Source organism: Canis lupus, chromosome 4, assembly GCF_048164855.1.
Source record: "Canis lupus baileyi chromosome 4, mCanLup2.hap1, whole genome shotgun sequence".
Taxonomy (NCBI): Eukaryota; Metazoa; Chordata; class Mammalia; order Carnivora; family Canidae; genus Canis; species Canis lupus.
In genome coordinates this window covers 18605261-18632905 of record NC_132841.1, presented here as the reverse complement: position 1 = coordinate 18632905, position 27645 = coordinate 18605261, and the positions used below count along the sequence as shown (strand labels likewise).

The window sequence follows — 27645 nt, the reverse complement described above, 5'->3', positions numbered from 1 at the left end:
CTTACAACTCAACAATTTACACTGTCTCTAAAAGAAACTCCTATTCATAGGCAAAAAATAATTGAAAATAGTAGCTGGAAATCTTAGGCATTCTCTGACTTTTTGAATAAACAATTCTCTCCTCCTTTTATATATTTGTATCTTTTGATTTCTTTTCTGACAGAATTTTTCTCCACTCAGAAAAAGAAATATATATATATATACATATTTATTTATATTTATATATTTTATATATAATATATATATGCTAGAAAGAAAAAGTCTTCATTGATTTGAGATATCATATATACTTCAACTTCCAGTATATGTATTTAAATAATGGTGATATAATCAAATAATAAGTCTAAACATCTAACTACAGCAGTTACAGATGGGCTTGAGATTCCATATCAAACCTAGGTGATTCTTTTATCACAGACTGGAATAGCATCCCATGGGATTACGAAATTAGTCTCATAAAGCCATAGTCTCAGAAGCAAAACTCAAGTTTTTGATTATATTTTATAACAGCAAAGAACTAAATACTTCTTCATCTTTTTTATTTTCTTAAAAATTAAGCCACTCGAGGGGGGAGGGGGGGAAATTAAGCCTCTCTTTAAAATAAATTACATTTTTGGGCACCTGGCTGGCTCAGTGAGAAAAGCCTGTGACTTTTGATCTCAGGGTTCTGAGTTTGAGCCCCTTGTTTAGGTGCAGAGATTATTCAAATAAAAAAAAATACATTTTTCCTTTATTTTGAAAGATGTTAGTTGTGATTAAATTTTTTATAAAATGCATATTCTCATGAATTTTTAATGTCATTTTATCTTTTAAAAGTTTTCTGATATACTTTGTCTAATCTGTGGATTTCATTACTTTCTTGCGTGTAGTATTCTCTTCTTGAACAATAGTTCTGGAAACCTGATGTATTTTCTCGATACATCAATGAAAAGAAAATGTGTGATAATTATTTTAAAATTGTTTTATTTTTGTAGAGCTGAAAACTTTGAAAATAATAGAAAATGTATGGATGAAAATATTAATATACCTTGATCCCACTATTCATAAATAACAACCATGGATATCTGATTTTTTTCCATCCAAGTGTGTGTGTATATATATATATATATTTAATACATATTATTTATGTGTTTAAGCATATTTATGGTTTTAAATAATTGTGTCATGAGGTATATAATAATATTTGGCTGAATTTTCCCACATCCTTATACACTTATCAAAAAAATCTGTTCTTCTTTCATTAGCAATTAGATAAATTACAATTTTAATCATTATTAACAATGCTATGTTAAGCATAGTTTTGTCTGTTTGCGGCCTTCTTAGTATAGATTTTGTGCCATGTGTATCCAAGCAAAATCTTATATTGGGGCAATCTTTCATTTATTTATTAAATGCTAGATTCTGTTTTTAATTAGTTCTTTTGGTTACAAAACGAAGAAACCTTCTCACACTACTCTATGTAAAGGCAGTTTATTATAGGTATACTAATGACACAGTAGGGAGAAGCTCCTGGACACACAAGAATGGGAACTGTAATTGGCCTGTCCTTGCATGATTGGAGCTGTGGGAAGCCTGAGATCTGAGCAGGTCTGTAGGTCCTTAGAGAAGTAGCTCATGCTTTTTCTTTTCAGTGCTCGATTAACCTGACCTACCAACATTCTGAGTCTGCTACTTTCTGTGAACTGCTTTAGCACTTCAGCGTGTTTTGCCTACACATAACAGAAAACTCATATGGAAGTTTTCTAAATAACAAAAATCTTTAATTACCCCAAGTAACTAGATGTTTAAGATAGTTGATTCTAGACTGACTAGCCCAAACATACAAAGGGCTTGGATAGGAATAGTCAAGATATGGGAGTAATAGAATTTTATAACTAACATTGTTTAGAGTTGTCAATACAGAATAATAATTAAAAAGTGGATTAATATTTAATGTGTTTCATTATTGTTTTAAAATTCTCTACAGATAATGTACTTCATTATTTTCTATACTCAGGGCGAATTGTTCCTACTTTCCTGCCCTTTGGATGCTCTAGTTGGTAGTGGTCTACGGTTATTAATGACCTATGTTGACATCTCTGGATTCTACTGACCTTCCTTCAAGGTTGTATCTCAGAGCACTACATCTCAAAGCATTGTATAATGCTACCTAAAGCAGGAAGGCAAGGTAGCTTGTTGACTTTATCAGGAGGAAATCTTTACTGGGTGGCTTCCATCAGACTTTTTTTTATGTGTCTTAGGTCAAAACTTGTTCCTGTACCTACCCCTGCACCAACTGCTGGCAAAAGGAATTGGGATTTCCATGATGGGCTTAGAAAGGTGGTAAATGGTTAATAACTGACTAGGGGCCAGAGGAAATGGTATTCCTAATTTGTAGCACTTCCCGATTTCTGTGCCATAAATACTGCCATATTGGCAGGTTTTAAGCTACCAATTGATGTCACTGAAGAGATGCATAAAAACAACTCTTGAGAGTTGATATAACAGATTCTAGCAGATTACTGGGCTTAGACTGGTCATAATTCAACCTTTCTGAGTAATTACTTACTCTGCCAGCAAAATCAGAAGTCTCATGAGCAGAGAAAGAAGGGAAAATGGCTATTGACTAGAGACAAAATTTGTCTACCTTAGGCACTCAGTGGCATTTGCTCCTTTCTTAGATTTCTTTGTTTTCACAAACTTTTTTTTAAAAGATTTTATTTATTTATTCATGAGAGACACTCTCCTGAAGTAATCCATTATTGCTCAATTGCTACTTAGGTTTTGAATAACTGCCTATACTTTCATGACTAAAGAATAGTTTGGGCATGTGAACTGGAATTTATCATGTATCATCCCATGTACTCACAGGCAAGTTCTTTTAAGATGCTCTCATTTGAATGAACAATAGATATCCTGCAGGACTATTGTTTGAACATTATGAAGTCGATTTTTAGAAAAGCCATAATTAGGAGTCCTCTTTTGACTTTGTCAAAATCAGATTTGAGAATTTTTATCAGAACTTTAAGGTAGAGCTGAAGTAAACATCAATAATCTTACTGATGAAATAAATAGCATTAAGGGCTTGCATCTTAGACTTGTATATGAAGGTAATTAATATTTCCTAAATTCTGAAGATGCCCTAGATATATACTTACAAAGACTCTGAATGATAAAATAGACCTTTAATAAAGAATTTTCTAAAATTTCCTCACTGAACATGTGTTCACACACATGTTACCATATGATTTGTAATAGACGCAACTTTCAGAAACTTTCAGCAAAAACAGAATCAAAGTTATTACCAGCATTTCATTTGTATTTAGTTATTTCTGGGCAGTGTCTCAACTGTATGCACATTCATTTAATAGGTGTAATTTGGATAAATAAAAATCCTTAATATTGTGGATCCTGTGGGAAATTTTATAGATTAGATGAGGGATTAGAAGAAAAGTTTCTCCTTGACATACAATACTCCCCCACATACTTGTAATTCTAAGATATGCTCCTGAGCATTCTGAAAAAACCAAAGTCTCTAGCGAGAGATGAGGGTGTCTTAGGCAGGAAAAGCAAGATGCTTCTTACCTACATTTTCTCCAGAAGTAGGAGAAATGAAAAAAAGTATGCCTCCTTCTAAATACAAGATCTGAAATCATGAAGTCATGTATCTGAGCTTGCAAGTTTGTGTTGGCATAGTTTTAGGGACTTTAATAGCATCCTGGAGAATCTTAACAGAACAGTAAAAACCTGTGCTTACAGAGTGGCTCCAGAGCTTGTGCTGTGAACAATTTATGTATATTTGAGAAATACAGCTAAGAATTACATTCTCACAAAGCATATATAATTCCTACTAAGATTTCACCACTAAAGGAAATCCTATAGATGAGGCATCAAGATAGTGGACTATATCCCATATCCCTAAAATCCATGGGAAATAAAAGAAGAGTCTGGAGGGGGTTAAGTATGCTTAGGATTGATGATTTTGTCATTTCCTACCAAATTTATGATCTTAGAGAAATAACTTCTACTCACTAAATGCCCTTCTCTAAAATGTTCATAATTATATCATTTTGCTATGGTCTGAAAGTTTGTGTTCTCCCAAATTCCTATGTTGAAACCCTAGTGTCCTACGTGAAAGTATTAGAAGGCAGAGCCTTCGAGTAGTACTTGGGTCAAGAGGATAAAGCCCTTGTGAAAGGGATTAATGTTCTTATAAAGGAGACCCCACAGAAATCCCTAGCCTCTTCCAGTATGTGAGAATATCGAGAATATAGAGAAGGCATTGGAGTGAACTGGAAGAGGGCTCTCACCAGAATGTAGTCTTGCTGGTGCCTCGATCTTGGACCTCCCACTCTCTACAACAGTGAGAAATAAATATCTGTTGTTTATAAACTACCCAGTCTGTATTATTTTGTTAGAGGATGCTGCACTGACTAATATTTATTTATATAAATAAATTTTATTTAATATTTATTTAATAAATGTGTACTGAGCACCTAGTAGGTGATGAGACTTCTAAATCCTGGAGATAGAACAAGGTAACAAACAAAACAACATATGTCTTATCACTCACATTTTCACATCATTGGAAGAATTAAGAAAATGATATATTTTAAATGCTTTGAAAAGTTATTAGGTCATAGTAAGTGGCCCATTAAGAGAGAGACATTATTACTAGCATCACTGGCAGGCCATTGCTAAAATTTGAAGCAGGTATATAGATTAAAGGTATATAGACAAAAGATAAAACAGGTTTATAAAGATAAACCTCTTTAAAGTCATTTAAAAGTCTTTAAAGGAGCTACCTTGTTAAATCCTCCCAATAGTTAGTACATAGTTTATCAAAATAACTTAAGAATTATCTTGCATGACATGTTATATAGCTATCACATGTCAAGACATTAAAAATGGCAAATATCGATGAGATATAGTAAAATGAGGACTCTGTCATACTGCTTCTGGGAAGATAAATTATTATAATCTGTTTGAAGAACAAGTAGCACTATGTGGTACCTGGACTATTTTGCCACAAATATCTTTTGGTATATACATTGGAGAAAGTTGTACACTTATTCATAAAGAAAATTTGTACAAGTATGATCATTATGGGTCTTTTTAAATAGTGAAAGTTTGGGATCCCTGGGTGGCACAGCGGTTTGGCGCCTGCCTTTGGCCCAGGGCACCATCCTGGAGACCCGGGATCGAATCCCACATCAGGCTTCCGGTGCATGGAGCCTGCTTCTCCCTCTGCCTGTGTCTCTGCGCCTCTCTCTCTCTCTGTGACTATCATAAATAAATAAAAATTAAAAAATAAATAAATAGTGAAAGTTTGAAATAATTTAAACATCTATCCGTAGGAGAATGAATAAATAGCAGCAAACATAGTAGTTAAAATAAACTTGTTTCATATGTCAATGGAACAGATTTTTTTAAGCCATATTGAGTAAATTATCAAGTTTTAGAGCAATGTGAACAATAGAGTGCCATAAATACCACACATAACAAATACATGAGAGTGGTTAACTCTGGAGAAGGAGTTGGATGAGACTGAGAAAGAGTACATGTGGGACTTAGGTTGTAATGTTTTATTCTTTAAAAGTAATATCAGAACAAAATCTCATAAAAAATAACATCCATTATTATGGAAATACATAGATTATTTTTTGTATTTTATTATGTGTTCTACATTTCTTAAAACTTTATGATAAAGAAGTTACAGGAGAAATAAATGTCAAGGTGCAAAGACAAGCGACATGTTTGATTGTGTGCCTGGGGTAACAGTGATTTCCCCAGGCAACTCATATCCAACACCTCTAACTCACCAAATAATGGAGATCATCCAGTGTTCTTGAACTTTATTGTGAATCTCAGTAATACAGTTTAAGAAAATGCTTTGTGAAGGTTAACCTAAACCTTTATCACTCAGGGTCAGATTCTGATGGGATATTTTGTGAGAAATTATACCATTTTTTTCACCTTGTTTTGTGGGTGAGGGTATCAAAATAATGGCCAGATTTTTAAAAACTGTGAAATATTTCAAGCATCCATAAAAGTCTAGAGTGTATAGAATAATAAACAATGTAATCTTACCATGAAGCTTTACGAAACTTTAACTTTTGTCGTACTTGTTATTACATGTAAAATTGAAGACCCGTGTATAACCTTTCCTAGAATTTTATAAATTTCCCTTTACTAAGGATTTTGATGAAAGCTCTTGCCTCTTGATAAGCAGATCTGCATGAGAGACATTTTCCTTCTTTTGGATTGGATCTAAGGCATCAAAATAACCAGAACCGGTTTTAAGGAATAGAAACTTCTTACTTTGGGCATATGAAAACTCAAAACTAAAGCTCAAAGCTATCCCATAGCATCTTGACAGCATGATTTAAGTGACATTCTGTGCTACCATCTTTATGGCAATTGTGATAGTAAGTAATGGAGGATGAATGTCTTTGAAGCAAGCACCCAACATGCACTTTGGTATTGACAAGTTAATCATTTATTGTGTTTAACAACAAAAATTTATTGACAATTTCTATTTACCTTAGAGATAACAATGATGAGTAAGACATATTGGACTTATTTATAAGGGATCTATAGGCTAGTGGAAGAAACAAGCCCTCAATTATAATGTGGTAAAATAGTTTCTGTTGGGAAAGACACCAAGGCTGTCTTTCTCTCAGCAAAGGAATTGTGTGACAGTTGGTCTTCGAAACCTAATCATCTAAATTTTTTAATTTATTTTGTGATTACTGTTTCATATGTTAGCATTTAATAGCTTGTTATAAGGACCTATGGAGTTTAATTAGAAGAATATTCAAAGCAAAATCCATGTTTACTATATTATTTTAATCATCTCTGTAATAATTATAGATTATAGCAATCAATTTTCAATCTGTTTTCCATAACAATTTTTAAAAGGTATAATTAACAAGAATCTACAAATGACTTAATCATTTAAACATCCACTTATAATTTTATATGTGCTTATTTTCTTCCTACACCATAGATTTTCTTGGAGGGAATCAGCTGGTTTGAAATTTCAGGTTTTCATAACACAAGTACTTGTTGAATGATAATTTTAGAATATGACTATTAAAAAATCTAAGCCAGAAAAAAGATATACTTGAAACTGCCAAAAACCTAACACTTAATTTTAATATATTGATTTTAAAATATCCAGTGCCATCCAGACCAGCTGCCTTTTCAATGTAGTCTATTTTAGGACATTTCAGATGTGGGTTTTTGTTTGTTTATAAAGTTCAAATAGTATATGTGAGAAATGGTCATGAGAGGAATGAAAAATTGGTGTTTTGTGTATCTCAATAATTCAATATATTATAGCAACATTTAAATTTCCATGGCGTCATTTAATATCTTCTTGCAAGTTTGCATCCACCATTTTGATGGTGATTTATGTACTTTGTTTCCTACATTTAAATCCTCTTCACCTAACTACATGGGAAATTTTATAAAAACAGAGATATTCACTCTTGACATTTTCTTTGTGAACTGAGTTATAAAATGTAGTTATTTAAAACTATATACATTGTTTATGATCAGTACATTTTAAGGTAACATCATATTCAAAGTATAAAAACCAGATAGAGAACAGTGGAGACTTATTCTATATTATAGATCAGTTCTATATAGGTCTGTTCTATCATTAACAACAACAACAAAAAAGTGTGGTGCTTGCATTAAAAGTACTTTATTAAAGCATGATATAGTTACACTGTCACAATTAAAAAATTTATAATTTTTTTCTGCATCAATATTTATATAGTTCTAATAGCTGTTCCATAGTGTGTGTGTGTTTACTTTGGTGCATGACTTTTGTAATCTTTTTTTATTTATTTATTTTTTTTATTTTAGAAATGCTACCCTTAATATGTGTGGAAACATTTATCCCAAGAATTCTAAGAGTTTTATAGATATATTCTCATTTATTTTTCCAACTAGAAAGAATTTGGGTGCTATAATGATGTTTAATATATAGAAGCCTGTCACAAAGAATTCCTGAATTGTTCAAGTTCTCTAGGACCATAAATAATATTGATGTTACTTTTAGCTACTCTCCAATATAAATGGTACATAAAAGCACCTCTTTTTCAGAAAAGCCTATTATCCACTATTAAAAATTATCTTTCCTCTCAAATTAGTTTTTGCCTATTTTTTTTTCAATGTCAAAATATGGAGGTCATGTTTAGACCATAATTCTGCGTTTTCCATCTGGAACTTTCTTGAATCAGGGAGAAAGATATACCTAACTCTTAAGGCTAAATTTTGATTTGTTACTCATTCAACTTTTGAGTCAATTAACAAAAGCTCAAATCTTTTCCTCTCTAAGTCATCGGTTGCCCATAAGGACACAGCTGAACAATTTTGTAGATCATGATAAAGCAAAATTAATATCCCTTTGACCTAGACTAAATGGTTTGAACAGGAATATGAGACTTTTTTCCTCTCTTATCAGGAGTTAGTGAGATTCTGGGAGGAGAATTGAAATGTGAAAAAAAACAAAACAGTTAAAAAACACTCAAAACATCAGATTAGTAAAGATGAAGTCAAAGAAAGAGAAGCAACCAAACACAGTGGATGTGTGCTGATTGTTAGGTTTTACCTCATTGCGGTGTTTTACATGATGTTTGGTATACTGCAGATACTTAATAATCATTTGTTTAATTAAATCTGTTTTACTTAATAAATTCTTATTTTATATCTACAGGAGTAACCTTCAAGTAGTTGAGGGTAGATTTACTTTTTACATTTCAGGACCTCCCTAACACAGGCTTTAAGGGAGAAGCCAGTGTATATATAATACAACTATTCTAGGCGACTGCAAATATTAAGCAGAGCTATGCAAAGTGATTTTCTTGTTGGTATAATAATGCTGTTTCCAAATCAAGGCTTTGCCTAGCTGTGTAATTGCCCAGACTGATCACTGTCCACCTTTCACCAAGGTAAAAGATTAAGCTCATTTCCTCTAGTGCTAAAGGTTTGTGTGCCAAGATCTTTATTTCCTAATGTAAAACCTAATTTTGATCTTATAATTCACTAAACTTAGATTTTTTTCTGCTTAATTAGGCACTAACAAGTGATATGAAATGTGGGATTTATATGTATTTCAAACATTTTATGACTCGTATCTAAATGATTGCCTTGACAGTAGAGGAGAAAACTTTAAGGTGCCTTTGGAAAAATACCTGTGAACAAAATAAAAATCTTGTTATTGCCACATTTTAAATGTTATCTGGCTGAGCACTATTGAATTGTCAGAATTTTAAGTAGTAAGTAAAAATTCAATTTATCTGCCAGTGACATATGTAAGAAGTTATAAAGAAGCACACATTTACTGTGATTCTGCTGAAAGTTCGGTACTTTTTTCCCCTCTGGAAATACAAAAGAGTATTTTGTGTAGGCTCTTTACTATTCTCTTCTGCTTTTTAAATAAAATCAATTAAAATTGAAAAGATGTTGTCAGAAATATGATTTATTTAGCAAACAGGACTAAGAATAATGTGGTGAGCAGCTAAGCATAGGTGGCACTCACTGGTAATAAAATATCATAAATCTACTTTTTAAAAAAATCAGATAGTGACAGTTTATTACAGGAAAGAATTCAAAATATTGTTGTATCACATAAGTTTAGGATGACCCTCAGAACAAAAAACTATAGGCATAGTTTTTTGATATATAGATTTCTTACAAAGATAATCCAATCGCTATTGGACTTTTATTATCCGTATCTTCTGGTTTATGATTGGTACAATTCTAATTCCCTTCCTATTCTATTTCTTTTGAAAAAGAATGCAAATGATATGTTGGAAGTACAAGTGCAAATGATATGTTGGAAGATGGTGGAAAATTGTGTGATTTGTCTTGTTCTTGGCCTGCGATGTATTTTACATAGAAAACTGAAGAAAATATGATTTTGTATTGCTGCTGTGCTATCAACAACCAAATGACCTTTATCATCTTAAATGCATAATATCCTGTGTCAATCAGAGTAAGATTTAATTATTAAAAGATAAATTAGCCCTACACAGCATTTGCTCCAATCATGCCTTTTTCTGCCCTTTTTACCATATTCATCTCAATCTGCTTAAAATCCTATCCTCAGAAAACCACTTCATCTTCAAACCTTTCTTTTTCCTTTAAATTTTTTTATGCTCTTTAATAATTTTGAATTTATACTAAGACCTTTATCATTTTCTGACTTCTATTGTGGTTACTTTTATATATTTTTGTTCTCTATTATTTATTTATTAATTATTTTTTTAAAAGATTTTATTTATTTATTCGAGAGAGAGAGAGAGAGAGAGAGAGATAGGCAGAGACACTGGCAGAAGGAGAAGCAAGCTCCATGCAGGAAGCCCGATGCGGGACTCGATCCCGGGTCTCCATGATGACGCCCTGGGCTGAAGGCAGCGCTAAACTGCTGAGCCACTGGGGCTGCTCTATTTTCTATTATTTAAACGTCCTGGAGGCCTTTTGTTATTAGGTGAACTGTGTCCCTCTCCAAGTGTTTATGTTGAGGCCATAAGTCTCAGTATGTCAGAATGTGACTGCATATGGAAATAGAATTATTAAAGGAGTAATTAAGTTAAAATGAAGTCATAAGAATAAGCCCTAATCCAATATGACTGGTATCCTTATTAAAAAAAGGAAAGTAGGACACACATGTACAGAGGGAGAACATGTGAAGATATAGGGAGAAGACAGCTCTCTGCAAACCACGAAGACAGGCTTCAGGAAGAAACAGACCCTGTCATTACCTTGATCTGAAGCTTCTAGCCTCCAGAACTGTGGGAAAATAAAGTTCTGTTGTTCAAGCCACACCAGTCTGGAGTACTGTGTTTTGGCAGCCCTAACAAACGAATACAGCTATTATTCATCTTTGTTTCTGGACCACTTAGCACAGTACCTTCTACCCAATAGTATCTTAACAAAAGTCATTCAATTGATTTCTTACACAGTTTATTCACTGTAAACCAAAGTTTTATTTCAGTGAAGTAGAGGAGCGAAAGACAATTCCCTCTTTGATCCTTAACGTTGAAGAAATAAATGGCAACTATGCTTCAGTGATCCAGCCTTTCTTTCCAACATTATTTTTTATTGCTTTTAAGACTGAATTTAAGATTTATTTATTTATTTGAGAGAGAGAGAGAGAAGTGAGAGAGAGAGCACAGGGGGAAGGAGGAGAGGGAGAGGGAAAAAGAAACCCAACCCATCTCCACACTGAGTGCAGAGCCCAAAGTGGGGGCCTCAATCTCAGGACCCTGAGATCATGATCTGAACCCAAACTAAGAGCCAGACTCTTAACTGACTGTGCCACTCAGGCACGCCAAGACTGAATTTATTTTTGACAGTTGGGTACCTCTGAAATTTTGTAAGAATTTGTAACTTGGTCAATGATTTACTTAACTGAAAAAAACAAAAAAAAATGATTTACTTAACTGGATTCTGGTATGGATCATATGATAATAGTTATACTTTTGTTTCTTAAGTGTTACAGTAATAAAATCGTAATTATTACATTAAATCAAAGTGGAAAATCACTTTCTTGTACTTTAGGTAGATATGCCATTTTAAAATGTAACTTTATTAGTATATTTTTATTTTATTTTGAACACTAGATAGTTAAATAATTTTCTTATGACATCAACTAATTTACCAGTTTATTCTATGGAATTAAAAAAAAATCAAGGTTCCTATTTGTATTAGTATGATTTCACAGTAGATATGGTGACAGTAAAAACTCTTTCTTTAGGATTTTAGCTTTTCATTAGGACATATATGATATATGACATATATGGTTTAAGTAAGTGTTCAATTAACTGAAGGAGAATATGAAAATGATATAGAAAATAAGGGGAAAAATAAAATGTTCTCTTTTTATCTATCACTCTGTGTATGTAGTTGCTAGGAAATTTACTTAGATTTCTGTCATTACTGCCTGCTGAAAACAGTTTTTATACATGAGCTAAACAAAATCACTTCTAGTGTATTTTCCTTTGCTCTACGATGAAGTTTGGCTTATATTCTCAATTACATCGGCACTCTTATATCTTAATGATTAGTGATATGAAAAGGATCCCAACTGTGGTCATTAATTATTATATTGATCTCTGTATCTCCAGGTACTGATGAAATATTATGTAAATGATAGTTCTTTATCTTTAGCTGTTGTCCCTTTAAAATGACCCATTAATCCACCAAATTCAAATCTATATTATGGCTTTTTAAGATACATTCTAATAACATTTTTCCTCATTTTATCTTATTTGTAATAAAGTTTGATTTCTTTTTTATCCTGTTGGAAAGTGATCTTCAAATGTAATATTAAGATGGTAGTGTGGATAAATAACTCTGAGAGCTTATGAGAATTATTAAGGAATAGTTTTATCCTTCTGAATCATAGTGGTATATGCATATGCTATATAATTGTGATCAATATGTCAATACACTAAAAACAGATGCAATTTTAATTGGAAGTTAATAGGATATACCTTGGCAAATATTTGCTACAGATTGGTGGGTTGGTGATGCAGCATGGAATATGGCCACCACTCATACTTTGTCCTCTGCTTTTGCCATCCAGTCTCACCCTGCAAAGGGAATCACTGTTTATCATGTGCCCTCTCTCACTTAACAGTTTTGTGGATTTGGGCAGATTGCTTAATACCCTTTGTTTCCTTATTCTGTAAAGTGAGAGTAATCCTTCCTACCTGACAGGAAAATCTTTGAAGCTAAATAGACACTGTGGTGAAACTGCATAGCAGAATGACTGGCATACAGTCCTCTCAACAATATTGGCTGACTCTAAATCAAAGTTACTAAAAATGAACATCTTCATCTTTCCTATTTCCTGTCCATAGGAGTTATTACATTTCCTATTTCTTAACTTTCCAATATCTTAACAATCTCTGTGTCTAATAAGATAATTTATTTTCTTCCATCTCCTACTTCATTGATCTTAAGAATTTAGGAAGGTATTGCTCTAGGTGGCCTGTTACCCAATGGCATACTTCTTTGTTAATTTAAATATAAATCATAGAAATAAGCTTGTGACTATTTTTAGTACAAATAGAAGGATGATGAACCATAATTTTAAAGAGATATTTATGGTATTGGAATTTTTAGTGTGTTTCCCACTGTCTTTGGAAGTGTGCAGAGTGAATAACCAATGTATAATATCCTGAATGCTAACTGGCAGTATCTGCTTCATACTGCTTTATTGTCTAGGTGGTTAAGTGGAACTAGTTTTTCTTTCTGTCATTTTCTAAATATTGGCATTTTTAAAAAGATTTATTTATTTATTTGACAGAGAGCATAAGCAGGTGGAACAACAAGGGGAGAAGCAGACTCCAAGCTGAGCAGGAACCTCATTGAAGGCCTTGATCCCAGGACTCTAGGATCGTGACCTGAGCTGAAGGCAGATGTTTAACAAACTGAGCCGCCTGGCACCCCTTAAGTGTTGTTTTTATTTAATATTTAGAGATGCTAGTGAGCAGTGAATTGTGTTGACAGCTTTCTGTGGGAGAACCTCTCACATTAATAGTGTATTATTTGTAGCCAGTATCGAAACAAAAATTGTGGTAGTGCCAGGTGGATTTGAAAGTTCATGAACACTCAGACTTCCAAAGAAATTAAATGACAAGGGAGATACAAACTATTACCTTCTTAACCTTTTGAGCATGTTTGTTAGGGAGAGCAGATGGATAAAGGTTTAGGAGGATTTTTACAGCTCTTATGGTTTTGGATGGCTATTCATGGCTCTTGTTGTCATTGCATTGCTTTTGTGGCAAATCATCTCTCTGTCTTTCATTGTGGTTTCAAAAAAGAACTGAAACTGACATTATAAAACTATTTTATATAGTACATCACACTAAATTATTATTAATTGAAGGAGAAAGAATGCTATAGTTAGAACATTAGTTTTCTGTTTTATAATTATGTCACCATTGATCTTTTAATTATTCCAGATGAATATTTTGTCTTCTTGCCTTATTCCTGTCTCTTCATTCTTTGTACATTTGATCTAGCAATTAATAATATTCTCATATATCCCCTGAAGCATTATCTGTGCTTTTTGGTATAATTTGGTATACTCATAGTAGTTTTCAATTCCTTTTTACAACACAAGCCATAAAACCCCATTTTCATATCAGAGAAGAATAACTTATAACAGTGGGTAGATCATTCAGACAGAAAATCAATAAGGAAACATCAGCCTTAAATGACATGTTAGAATAGACTTCATAAGGGCGCCTGGGTGGCTCAACTTGAACTTGAGTTCAAACCTGCTATTGGGCTCCACACTGAGCCAGTGCTTACTTTAAAAAAAAAAAAAAAAAAAAAAAAAAGTATTTACAGAACATTCCATCCCAAAACAGCAGAATTAATATTCTTCTCAAATGCACATGGAGCATTTTTCAAGGGAGATCATATATTAGTCCACAAAACAAATCTTAATAAATGTAAGAGGGTTAAAATCATATCAGGTATCTTTTCTGACCACAATGGTATGAAACTGGAAATTAATAACACAAAGACAACTGAAAAATCTACAAATATGTGGAGATTAAATAACACACTACTAAGCAAATAATGGGTCACAAAAGAGATAAAAAGAAATGCAAAAAGACACTGAGGCAAATGAAAATGGGAATATAACACTCCAATATTTATTTGATAGCAAAGGCTATTGTAAGAAGGAAGTTCATAGTGATAAATACCTACCTCAAGAATCATGAAAAGTCTCAAATAAACATCCCAACTGTACACCTCAAGGAACAAGGACAAGAACAACAAATGAAGCCCAGAGTTAGCAGAAGGAAGGAAATGAAGAGATTAGAGCAGAAAGAAATGCAATAAGACAAAAAGACAAAAGGGAAAAAAATCAATGAAAGTAAGACCTGGGTTTTTTAAAAGATAAAATTGGTAAACTTTTAGCTAGATTTGCTAAGAAGAAAAGAGAGAAGATTCAAAGAAATTAAATCAGAAGTGAAAAAGGAAATGGTATAGTTGATACAACAGAAATACAAAGGATCATAGAAGACCACTATGAACAATTATACACCAGCAAACTGGAGAACCTAGAAGAAATGTATAAATTCCTAAAAGCATATAACCTCCCAAGACTAATCATGATGACATAGAAAATCGAAACAAGTCAAGTACTAGAAAGGAGATTGAGTCAGTAATCAAAAATGTCCCAAGAAACAAGTCCAGACCAGATAGTTCACTAATGAGTTCTACCAAACATTCAAAGAAGAATGAATACAAAATCTTCTCAAATTCCTCCAAAAAATAGAAGAGAGAGGTCCCTTCAAAACATTAAAGGCCAGCATTACCCTAACACCAAAATCAGAGAAGATGTCACAAAAAAAGAAAACCAGAGGCCAATTCCCCTAGTGAACATAGATGGAAAAATTACTAATGAAATATTGTCAAACAAAATTTAATAATAACATTGAAAGGATCACACTTTATTATTAAATGGGATTTGTCCTAAGGATGTAAGGATGGTTCATAATCTGCAAAATGAAAGATTAAAATCACATGATATTTATATAGATACAGAAAAAAAGATTTGACAAGATTCAGCATCCATTTATGATAAAAACTCTCAACAAAGTGAATATAGAGGGAATGTACATCTACATATTAAAGGCCGTATTTGGCAAGCCCACAACTAAAATCATATTCAGTGGTAAAAACTGAAAATTTTTCCTCTAATATAAGAACAGGACAAGAATGTCCACTCTTGCCACTTTTATTCAACATAGTATTGACAGTCCTAGTCAGAGCAATTGACAGAGAAATAAATAAAAAGCCATCCACATTGGAAAGGAAGAATGAAAACAATCACTATTTGTAGATAACACAATATTACACATAAAAAGCTCAAAAGATTACATCTAAGAACTGTTAGAACTAGTAAAAAAATTCAGTAAAGTTGTAGGATACAAAATCAATACACAAAAAAGTTTGTTTTTTACACTAATAATAAACTATTAGAAAGAGAAATTAAGAAAGCACCCTTATTTAAAATTGCATAAGAAAGAATAAAATACCTAGGAATAAATTTAACCAAGGAGATGAATAACCTATATATTAAAAACTAGAAGACATTAATGAAAAGTTGAAGATACAAATAAATGAAAGATAACTGTGTGCTCATGGGTTAGAAGAATCAATATTGTTAAAATACCCACACTACCCAAAGCAATTTACAGATTCAGTGAAATCCACATCAAGATTCAATGGTATTTGGGATCCCTAGTGGCGCAGCGGTTTAGCGCCTGCCTTTGGCCCAGGGCGCGATCCTGGAGACCCGGGATCGAATCCCATGTTGGGCTCCCAGTGCATGGAGCCTGCTTCTCCCTCTGCCTGTGTCTCTGCCTCTCTCTCTCTCTCTCTGTGACTATCATAAATAAATAAAAAATTTTAAAAAAAAGATTCAATGGTATTTTCATAGAAATAGAACCAACATCCTTAAAATTTGTATGGAACCACAAAAGACCCCAGATAGCCAAAGTAGTCTTGAGAAAGAGGAATAAAGTGGAGGCAGCAGGCTTTCTGACTTCAAGCTATATTACAGAGCTATAGTAATTAAAACAGCATGATATTGACATCAAAACAGACACATAAGGGTGCTTGGGTGGCTTAGTCAGCTAAGTGTCCAACTCTTGATTTTGGCTCAGGTCATGATCTCAGGGTCATGAGATCAAGCCCTGAACTGGGCTCCCCACTCAGCACAAGTGTGCTTGTCCATCTCCCTCTACTCCTCTCCCTGCTTGCTCAAATAAATAAATAAAATCTTAAAAAAAAGAAGATCAATGGAACAGAATGGAGAGCCCCCTAGTAATTCTACACATATGTGGTGAATTAATTTATGACAAAGGAGCTGATAATATACAATGGGGAAAGAGCAGTCTCTTCAATAAATGGTGTTGGGAGGGGATCCCTGGGTGGCCCAGCGGTTTGGCGCCTGCCTTTGGCCTGGGGCGTGATCCTGGAGTCCCGGGATCGAGTCCTGCATTGGGCTCCTGGCATGGAGCCTGCGTCTCCTTCCTCCTGTGTTTCTGCCTCTCTCTTTCTCTCTCTATATCTATCATGAATAAATAAATAAATAAATCTTAAAAAAAATGGTGTTGGGAAAATTGGACAATAAATGTAAAGTTGGACCGCTATCTTACACCATACATAAAAATCAACTTCAAATGGATTTAAGACGTGAAGGTAAAACTTGAAACCATAAAACCGCTAGAAGAAAACATGGGTGGTAAGCTCTTTGACGTAGATTTTGATGATGATTTTTTGCATCTGACACACCAAAAGCAAAAGCAACAAAAGCAAAGATAAGTGGGAATACATCAAACCAGAAAGCTTCTGCATAGCAAATGAGACCATCAACAAAATTATAAGTCAGAATGGGAGAAAATAATCACAAATCATATATCTGATAAGGGGCTAATATCCAAGTTCTATAAAGAACTCATACAACTAAATAGCAAAAGAACTAATAATTCATTTAAAAAATGGGCATAATATTTGAATAGGTATTTTTCCAAAGAAGACATACTGATGGGCAACAGGTATCTGAGATGTTCAGCATCATTAGTCAACAGGGAAATGCAAATCAAAACCACAATAAGATATCAAGCCACAACTGTTAGAATGATTATTATGAAAAAGACAAGAAATAACAAATATTGGCAAGGATGTAGAGAAAAAGGAACCTTTGAGTATTGTTGGTGGGGATGTAAATTGGTATGACCACTATGGAAAACAATATGTAGGCTCCTCAAAAAATTAAGAATGTAATTTCCATATGATCCATCAATTCCATTTCTGAATATTTATCCAAAGAAAATGAAGACCTGTTTTGAAAAGATATATGCATCCTCACCTCAGTGTACCACCATTGACAATAGCTAAGATAAGGAAGCAACCTAAGTGTCTAATAATGGATGAATGGATAAAGAAATGGATAAAGATAATTTAGCCATTAAAAAGAATGAAATCTTGCCAATCGCAAAAACATGGATGAGGGCATTATGCTAAGTGAAATAAGATAGAGACAAATACCATATGGTCTCTTCTGTATATGGAATCTTAAAAAACAACAAAAACAAAAAAGTCACAGATATGGAGAAGATTGGTGGGTGCAAGAGGCAGAAGGTTTATTAGTGAAGTTTTTTTTAAGCAAAAGAAAAAAGAATGTACACTTGAGGATAAAATGGAAAATGAGTTTAATTTGAATCAAAATTGTTGCACCGTATTGAGGAGAAATCAAATGATGCAAATTAAAAATATATTGCATTTCACAAGAATATTTCCTCACAGATATTACAGCTGAATGTGCAGTCTACTCTTACTTTTCTCTGAATTACTACACAACAGACAAGGAACAGAGAGAGCAGAGCAGAAAATAACAGTAAAAAGAGAGAGAAAGCACAATTGGAGATCTATTATCAGGGTCAACTGTTATTCAACTCAATTACTTGATTCACTTGAAATATAATAGCCTTTAAAATCATTCTTTTTTTGTTCTGCATATACTCTTTGGGGTTTCATATTGGTCACAATTCTGATGCAGAGAACAGAGAACAGATTGCACTCTAGACAGTTTGAATAAAAGGATTTATTACAGCATGTCAGATGGCTTATAGAATTTTTAAGATGATTGAATAAAAATCTGTAGGATGATTCCAGAATGTATTCTTAAGTCTGTACTACAGAACCAGACTGCCAAAGGAGCTGCTTCTCCTGCAATGTCTAAGAAGCTGCTTGTGGGACACCTGAGTGGCTCAGTGGTTGAGTGTCTGCCTTTGGCTCAGGGCATGACTGGGGTTTTGGGATTGAGTCCAGCATCAGGCTCCCTGCGGGGAGCCTGCTTCTCCCTCTGCCTATGTCTCTGCCTCTTTCTCTGTGTCTCTCATGAATAAATAAATAAAATCGTAAAAAAAGCTGATTGTCAATCAGGATATCATCCCTTATTACGTATATAAATATAGGACTGCCTCAGTCTGAGATGCTAAACTAGCTACAGTTACTTGTTCTGGAACAGCATCACTATGTTCCAATTAGGAAACCTCAAGCATAAAATCAGAAACCTGCCACCATCGCTGCAAGGTCCCACATCCTGCCACCTTTTCTGCTATCAAGAAGGCATTTTTGCTAAATCAGGACAGTTTGAAGACAGTTTGGCACCAGAATCATGCAGACACCCCTTGCTGTAATCCACATTGATTAAAATACCCAATATCTCATTTATCTCAGTTCAAATTTCAAGGGTCATGTGATTATATCTGATGTAGAACTTGAATGAAACTTGGATCCCAGATGAAAACAAATTAGAGAAATTTTTGTTTTAGCTTTCTGTCTTCCAGAGGCAAGAAGTGTCACACCAGAAGAAAATTGAGCCAACCTTCATAACTGCATCAGACTCCACTCTTACTTGTCCACATTTATCTTTGAAAATTTCCAACTTTTTCTGTGTGATATGGAGAATTAGATGTTTAGTCCATCTTTGAGCATAGTCCCAAAGTCTAGAACATCCCTATTGTGTAAATAAGTTTTAATAAACACCTATTTAGAAGCAGCAGCAGCAGCAGAAGAAAAACAACAACAATGCTGCAACAACAACAACAATGGGATAAGCCCAACTGCTTAGGCCAGATGGTGAGAGATCAAATGACAAGGAACATAATTGCAGAGTCATTCAGCTCCTGTTTTGCTTTTGTCTTCTCAGTCAACGAGAATGATCTTTAAACTAGATGAGGTATAACAAATATGGTTAAGGGTATTGAAGCCCAATTGTTACAATAATAAAAATACCTGGTAGCTTTAAATTGCATCTAGCCTCTAGGCTAGACAAGTGACACCCTAGAGTTCTGAGGGAACTGGCAGATGCTGGTGTAGAACTACTAGCAGTAATTTTTGCAGAATCACAGGGAATAACAATAGCACTAGAGACCTGTGGAAGGGAGAATGCTCTTCTCGTTTTCACAAACAAGGAAAACACAGGTGGTTACTCTCATCAATTTGAATTTGAGCAATCTTCCAAAGTAAATGTGTGAACCATTTATAATTATATACAATAAAGAAGATGATGAATTCACTAAGAACCAAGTTTCCTATGTTAGGGGATATTCTTCTGTTACGGTTGCTAGATCAAGAGATGAAGGGAATTGTGCATAAATGGATGATATACAGGGATTTATAAGATATTTAGATTTGTCATGTATTCTTTGTTGGGAACATTGAGAGAGGTAGACAATGGCATTGTGGGGATTGCAGTTTGTTTCATTTTTGGCTTTTGGTGTGTTTTTTTTTTGTTTTAAGATTTTATTTATTTATTTTAAAGAGAGAGTGTGCCGAGTGGGGGCAGAGGAGGAAGGAGAGGGAAAAGGAGAGAGTATCAAGCCGACTCCATGGCAGTGTGGAGCCCAAAGGGGCGATTGATCCCACCATCATGAGATCATGACCTCAGTGGAAAACAAGTCAGACACTTAGCTGTGCCGCCCACGAGCCCCATGGGGGTTGCAGTTTATATCCAGTGCTCATTAAATCAATTTCTATTTGGGGAGAAGAGGCTAACCTATGTGACCAGCTGGTAAAGCATTATAACTAAATATGTTTGCAGACAATATGATCAGAGAGAAGATAAGAGTGATTTCTGGTGGACTGACTAGGGAACATTTACAACAGACAGAAGGGGGAATAAAAAGAATCTGTAGTGGACCTTGATGTCTGGAAGCCATTCAAGAAACTAAAACAGAACAAAATAAAGGGCATTCAAAATAAAAAAAAGAATGGCATTGTGGCCATTTGTGGTACCTGTTACACTCAGCCTTACAATCATCTGTGTTCATCTCTTATTTTGGGGGTAGTAAAATTAGGAATCTCTTTCCTTTGGAATCAGACCCCACTTCAACTCTTTTAGTTGCAATCTTTCACATACTCTTTATTTTCTATAGTTTCAGCTATTACCCATAGTTTTTTAATATTTTATTTATTTATTCATGAGAGACACACAGAGAGAAGCAGAGACATAGGCAGAGAGAGAAGCAGGTTCCCCGCAGGGACCCCAATATGGGACTTGATCCCAGGACCCGGGATCATGCCCTGAGCCCAAAGCAGACACTCAGCCACTGAGCCACCCTGGTGCCCTTCTATAATGTTTCTCTTTGTCTGAAGGTGGGAATTTTCAGTTGTCTGGTGGTCTGAGAACTGTCTTTCATAGCAAGGAATGGAAGTCAGAGGGTTATCTGTAGGCCTCTGTAGTTTGTGCAGGCTATAATTCTAAAAGGGAGGAGGAGCCTTTTAATATACTATGCTTGTAACAAATTTAGACTGCTATTGCAATTCTACTGTAACTCCTTTTGCCTCTGTGGGGACACAAAGAGACACGTTTTGCCCCAAAATCCATTTAAGGATCAAAAGAGCAAGCAGAAAGGATTCCTAAATAAAAAGGACTTTAAGTAGTACATCAAAGATGGGCCTAATTTCCCATGGGAAATAGTAGCTTTCTTTCAGGGCAGATTAATTAAGGAAAATAAATGATCATTATTCTTAATTCCATGTGTTCTTCTGAGAGCAATAGTATCTTAAAGAGAAGTTAACAGACTTATCCAGCCCCATTTGTAGAAATTAAAAAAAAAATTTCATAAACTTTAACAGCTAGATTATATAGTTCTGGAGAACAAGAAATTTAATGTTTTACTTTTTGTTTTTCCCACAAAACCCTATAACCTATCTTTTTATGCAGTAGGTGTAGTATCAAACACATGTGCAATGAAACATAAAGCCCTTATAGGACAAGACTGTGATGTATAATTAGTATTTTGAAGAAAATAAGAATGAAAATTTTCATGGGCAATAGTGATGTTTAATTTTGTGTATGTTGGGAAGGGATTGAGAGAAACAGAATTATCTATATAAAAAGGTTAAAAGTAGAGAGGCTGTCATTGAGGTTTCTAGGTGTCCAAGAAAGGATGGGTCCTTTCATATTACCTATAGCCCCTTGCTTGAGGCCTTAGAACTTTGAGAAATTTCAAAATATGGATATATTTTGCATCATGAGACCTTAGGTATCATAAGATTTGGGGAATTGTATCAGACAGGACAAGTTAAGTATTGATAGCAAACAATGAAACATGTCTGTAGCTTAAGATGAAAAGGCTTAGGGTTCCCTGGGTGGCTCAGTTAGCTAAGCATCTGCCTTTGACTCAAGTCATGAACTCAGGGTCCTGGGATTGAGTTCCATGTCAGGCTCCCTGCTCACTGGGGAGTCTGCTTCTCCCTCTTCCTCTGGCCCTCCCCACTATTCATTCCCTCTCTCTCTCTCTCTCAAATAAATAAATAAATAAATAAATAACCAAATAAATAAATAAAATCTTTAAAAAAAGATGAAAAGATTTATTTCTCACTATATTATCTGTTCATCGTTGAAAATCAGCAAAGTGTGTCTGCATATGTTACTCAGAGGCCTACTGATGAGGGCTCTATCTTCATACAAGTTTCCTTATGCACAAAAGCAAGGAAAAGAGAATGTGAGAACTTCACACATCTTCTGCTAGGAAATGCTATTTTGCTAACATTTCATTTCCTATGGCCACACTGCATGAGTTCAAATAGACTGAGAAATTTAATCTATGCAAGAAAACTGACATTTGAGAATTGCCCTAATGCTATCACAGATACATCCCTTAAAACCCCATTTCTCAATAATAAATCACTTATCTATAGATCGTGAATTTATACAGTATTTTTTAGGCTTATATTTTTAACCTGTATAAGATCATGGAAAAATAAGCTTGTATATTGGTGACACTGTATTCAACTTCCTTTTATATGTTGAAAAACTGTCTGCTTCGGGTTGAAAGGATTCAAGCGTTCTGGATTGAGTGAACACTTGCCTCCTCTTCACCATATCTACCTTTAACGATTGCTGTCATTTTCTTCTTAAAACTACTGTCTTACAAATTTAACATAGGTATTAAACAAATCTAATATACCTTCTGTGTGTAAAATGACATGAGCATTCATAGTGTAGCAGAGAAAACAGGAGACATAAGTAAAATATCATTAAAAATATATAGGGGATCCCTGGGTGGCTCAGTGGTTTAGCACCTGCTTTTGGCCCAGGTTGTGATCCTGGAGTCCCAAGATCGAGTCCCACATCAGGAAAGAGGTCTCATAGAGTGAGGCAAAAAAACAAACAAACAAACAAACAACAACAACAAAACAAAAAACACCAGAATCGGAATATGTATATTTACCCATATAAAAATAAAAAAATATGATGACTATCCGTCTTCTAATTCCCACTTTGTATAAATCATCAGAATAAACATGTTTTACTCAAAACTGACAAATGAATTTTCTCACTGAGGTTGTTTACTCAAGAAACAAACAAACAAACAAAAAACAATATTTTTTATGCCCACAGAATGTTGTGCATATTTGCTGATAAAAAGTCCTTTTGGTCAAGTTTTCCTTTCCAGTTAGTCCTGTACTGAATTTCATAATCTCTTGCCTCAGCATCCTGTAATTGACGGTCATTAACAAAAAATCCAATGGTTCAGAGGCTCGGTCTTCTTCCTAATGTACCCAATTATATGTGTTAATGAGCTGTAGTTTAACAAAGCTCTCTCTAATTGCCACAGGATAAGTGCACACAAAGCATTATGAAAGAGAAAAACAGGGAAGTCTTCATGTAAGAAGTGTCCTTTTAGTTGTATGTATCTTTGTAAAGCTGAGGAGTAGCAAGAGAAGGAAATACTAGGAGTGATTATTTTTAACTTTTTAACTCTTTATATCTTTATTTTCCCTTCTCTTTAGGATTTTTTTTATAACTCCTCTAGTTGGCAATTTCTTAATTTTTTCTTCTTCCAGTATAGTACCTTCATGAGTCACAACCCAGAATTACACAGAATACTTGAGTATTTAATTGTTCTTTAATCACTATTGACTATATGTTCATCCAATGAATATTTTGAAAAAAGTAACCAAACCCCTATGATAAACCATTTATGGGCAAGACATGAGTTGACAACTGTCTTTGCTGTTTCTCATTGATTTTTTTATAAAGATAGTTTAATAGCTTCTGAACAAAACTTTGATAATCTAAATTTTGGATTTTTTCAAACTGTTGGGTAGACACCAGTCAGTTTTGATGAATCTGTATTGTCAGTACAATCCAGAACATCCTACAATGTAGCATTCTATGATGCAATACTTCTGTCCCATGTACTTTAAAAATGAAATTAATTTTTTCTTGCATAAACCAAGATGAATGAAATCTGTCTCTCAGGCACATGATATAATGAGCTCTGTGTATTATATAAGACTGATGAATCACTTAACTCTACCTCTGAAACTAATAATATACTATATGTTAACTAATTGAATTTAAATTTTAAAAAAAGGCAAGGAAAGTGTTAAAAAATTATCTTCTCTAGGTAGCAAATATACTATGTGCTCTACTAAAGCAAAGAAAATAAAATTAATTATCTGAATGGGAAAAAATACTATCTCAATTTGTTAATTAAAAAAGAAATCTGTCTCCTCTTGTCTTGAGACTCTTGCTCTCGATTAGTCTATTAGCCTCTAGCCACCCTTCTTCTCCTAGCACACCTAAAGAAATTACTTTTATAGATCATATTCTCCCATATAAAGTGTTTTAGATGTTTTGGGTCTTCTTCATTATATCTCTTCCCCTACCTCATTGTAGACTTTCCTTTCGTTTTTCCACTTTCATATGGTCAGTTAAGGAAATTCTCTGGCTAGATGATGCCTCATATGACCCTTTCCCATGTCAGTTCATGAGTTATTTGGTCAATGTCAGAGCCTTTAACAGTCAGCAAAATGAATGATAGAAATATGTTTTCATTGGTGAAATTAGTGGCTTGTTAATTTGTATAGTGGGTTTGAGAAATAAGGCTCTCATTGGTAAAATGAGTGGTATTCAATACATATGGATTAGCTAGAATTTGTGAAGATAACCCTTGCTCATGAATGATGTCTTTAGCCTGGATGCTTATAGATATCTACCCAGGCCTGATCCCTAAATGATCTTGTGTCTAAGCATACTGGTAGATTCCTAAGTTCTTGATGCTTACTATAATATATTTATGTATTATTCTTTTGGAATATTATTATAGTTATTTCAAGTGATTCATTATGCAATATGTGGTCCTGTTACTTCAAAGGATAGTTATCTGTGTCTTCATCAACTTACAGAGGAGCTTTGTGAATGATTTCGTTACCACTCACTAATAAATATTTAAGAAATATTTGGAGGAGTGGCAAAATTTGGAGGAAGGCATTAATATATAATTATGTGTTGGGGCTATGGGAGGGGTCACTTAAATTGCACAAACTTTGTGATGGTCAGTAGCTGTGATCACCTACTTACAGACCCCACTGACTATGCTGGATGATGTTGGTTTATGTCACTTATCTTGCTAACACCAGTATTTTTTTCCAGAGATTTTAATGAGGAATTTTGAGATAGTCACTAATCCTCTTAAAGAGCATTTCTCAGTAATTATTTTTAGATAACTTTTAACAAAATCTATACTTCCTTTAGTTTTTGTTTTCTAAATTTTAAGACAGAAGTGAAGGATAGTTTGTGTTGTTCAAGTGGAGAGAGGAGACTGCAGTTAATTTTTTTGTAGTCACCATCACCCAGGTTCCATCCATATACATTCTGCTTCCTGATGAGCACTTGTTTTCATCCAATTCCACATTTTCTGATAGCAATATCTATATCTTTCCATATTTAACACTGTACACATAATCTTGTTGCTTCTCAGAAGCTGGGTCTGCACTGTTCTCAGGTTTGTTTTGAGATACTTATTTACGTTTTCTCTGTTTTCCCTTTTTTTTTTAATATCCTAAAAGATGTGAATTTCAAATGTATAAATTAAAAAGGTCATTTCTTCCTGAAACCCATACATTCACTTCCCTCTTTAGCTATTTTCACCTCCCCCCCCCCTTTTTTAATTAAAATAAAATTCAACCTGGAAGAAAATTTTGAATGCAAATTTTGTTTAAATATTTTGATGAGAATATGGCCATGTGGTTTGCATTTAGAGGAGGCAAAATAAGCTGAAGAGTTTTTGTTTTGTTTTTTTTTAATGACATTCCGGGATTCCAGGCTATTCCTTTCCAAGTTTAAGACTATAATCTTCTGGGCTAAGTTTCTTTTTTAAATTTCATGAATTCAAGTTCCATAATGACTTTTTTTCCTTTAGTTTTCAATGGTGCCCGGGATAAGGGATTAGCTGGGTCACTTGTAGTGACCACAGAAAAAACTTAGTTCTTGTCAGAGGTAGTTCTCATTTTCTTCCCTTTCTCATTGTTAAGTGAAATGAGGAAGAAGAGTTGTATTACTGGATAACAAGAATTTAAATGTTTATATTAATGTTAAATTAATATTAATATTTAATATTGCAGTGGAATTTTCAAATCCACCTTACTTTATAAGTTTAGTTTAGTTTTTCTTTTTGTTTCTGTTTTAGTTGGTCCAATTTTTAGAAATGGAAACCAATGTTCATTCACCTCATCAAGTTTTCTCTTAAAGATTGTAAGGATGAATGGAGGAGGGGGATCCCTGGGTGGCTCAGCAGTTTAGCACCTGCCTTCAGCCCAGGGTATGATCCTGGAGTCCTGGGATCGAGTCCCACATTGGGCTCTCTGCATGGAGCCTGCTTCTCCCTCTGCCTGTGTCTCTGCCTCTGTGTGTGTGTGTGTCTCTCATGAATAAAAATTAAAATCTTTAAAAAAAAAAGATGAATGGAGGGTAAGAAATAGTCATTGATGCTAGAATGATTTTAAGGACATATTATTAGATTCCTGATCTACAATAAGTGCTAAAGGATTCCATGAACCTCAGGGTTTCTTCAGGATTCATCTAGTATCCTACAGGTTACTCTCTATTTACCTGCCTATCTCTGTTTACCTCCCCAAACTGAATAGAGGTGTGGGAGGTAAAGACAACAGATAAAGATTCCATTTTTGAGTTTGCAATTTATAGTAAAAAATTAACCCTAGTTAAATGGAAGATAGAACAGATTTTTTCTTTTGTCATGATTTTATGCACTGAGATGCTATGATTGGTAGCCAAAGATCATATATCTATTATATATATTATAGATATTTATAATAAAAGTAATAGCCAGGTTTTCTTGGGTTTTCCTTTGTGTTGGATGTTATGCTAACTACATTATCTGTAATTGTGATATTTAATTCTCCCAGGATTCCATAAAAACATTCTGATTTTCTGTATGCTGAGTCGAAGAATCATAGTATCAAAAATGATAATTTGCTCAAGGATATACAATAATAAATGAAAGGAAAGACTTGGGTCTCAAGCTGTGTAAATTCAGAATATGCCTTCTTAATTATCAGGCTACACATAAACTCTCTGGAAAAAATACATACCTAAACTCCAAGTGTTCCTCTGGCTATTGCAGTGTTACTGATGGTGCTCTTACATTTGCACAGGATATGGTTCTTATTTTGTTCTAATCTTGCTTGTGCTCCACACTTTGAATGACCTTCATGGAAGTGCTGCTCCATGGGGCTTAGTTTTCTTTTGCTGGCTCCATATTGGTCTGTGGTTAAAGTAATCACATTCTGCTC

The 27645-nt window shown here is 34.0% G+C and overlaps 1 protein-coding gene across 8 annotated transcripts in view; it reads left to right on the top strand.

The window, feature by feature from the left end:
- Window positions 1-27645, top strand: part of CTNNA3 (catenin alpha 3) — a 1664912-nt gene that overhangs the window by 1110198 nt on the left and 527069 nt on the right. Inside the window, exon 12 of one of the 8 annotated variants that reach the window (XM_072823261.1) lies at window positions 13310-20805. The exons of 6 other annotated variants lie outside the window; for them this stretch is intronic. In XM_072823261.1, the coding sequence (XP_072679362.1) occupies window positions 13310-13374 (65 nt within the window). In that variant the 3' untranslated portion in view covers window positions 13375-20805. Of the gene's footprint in view, window positions 1-1996; window positions 6700-13309; window positions 20806-27645 lie in introns of those variants that run through there. One more of the 8 variants, XM_072823263.1, reaches the window with a different exon arrangement.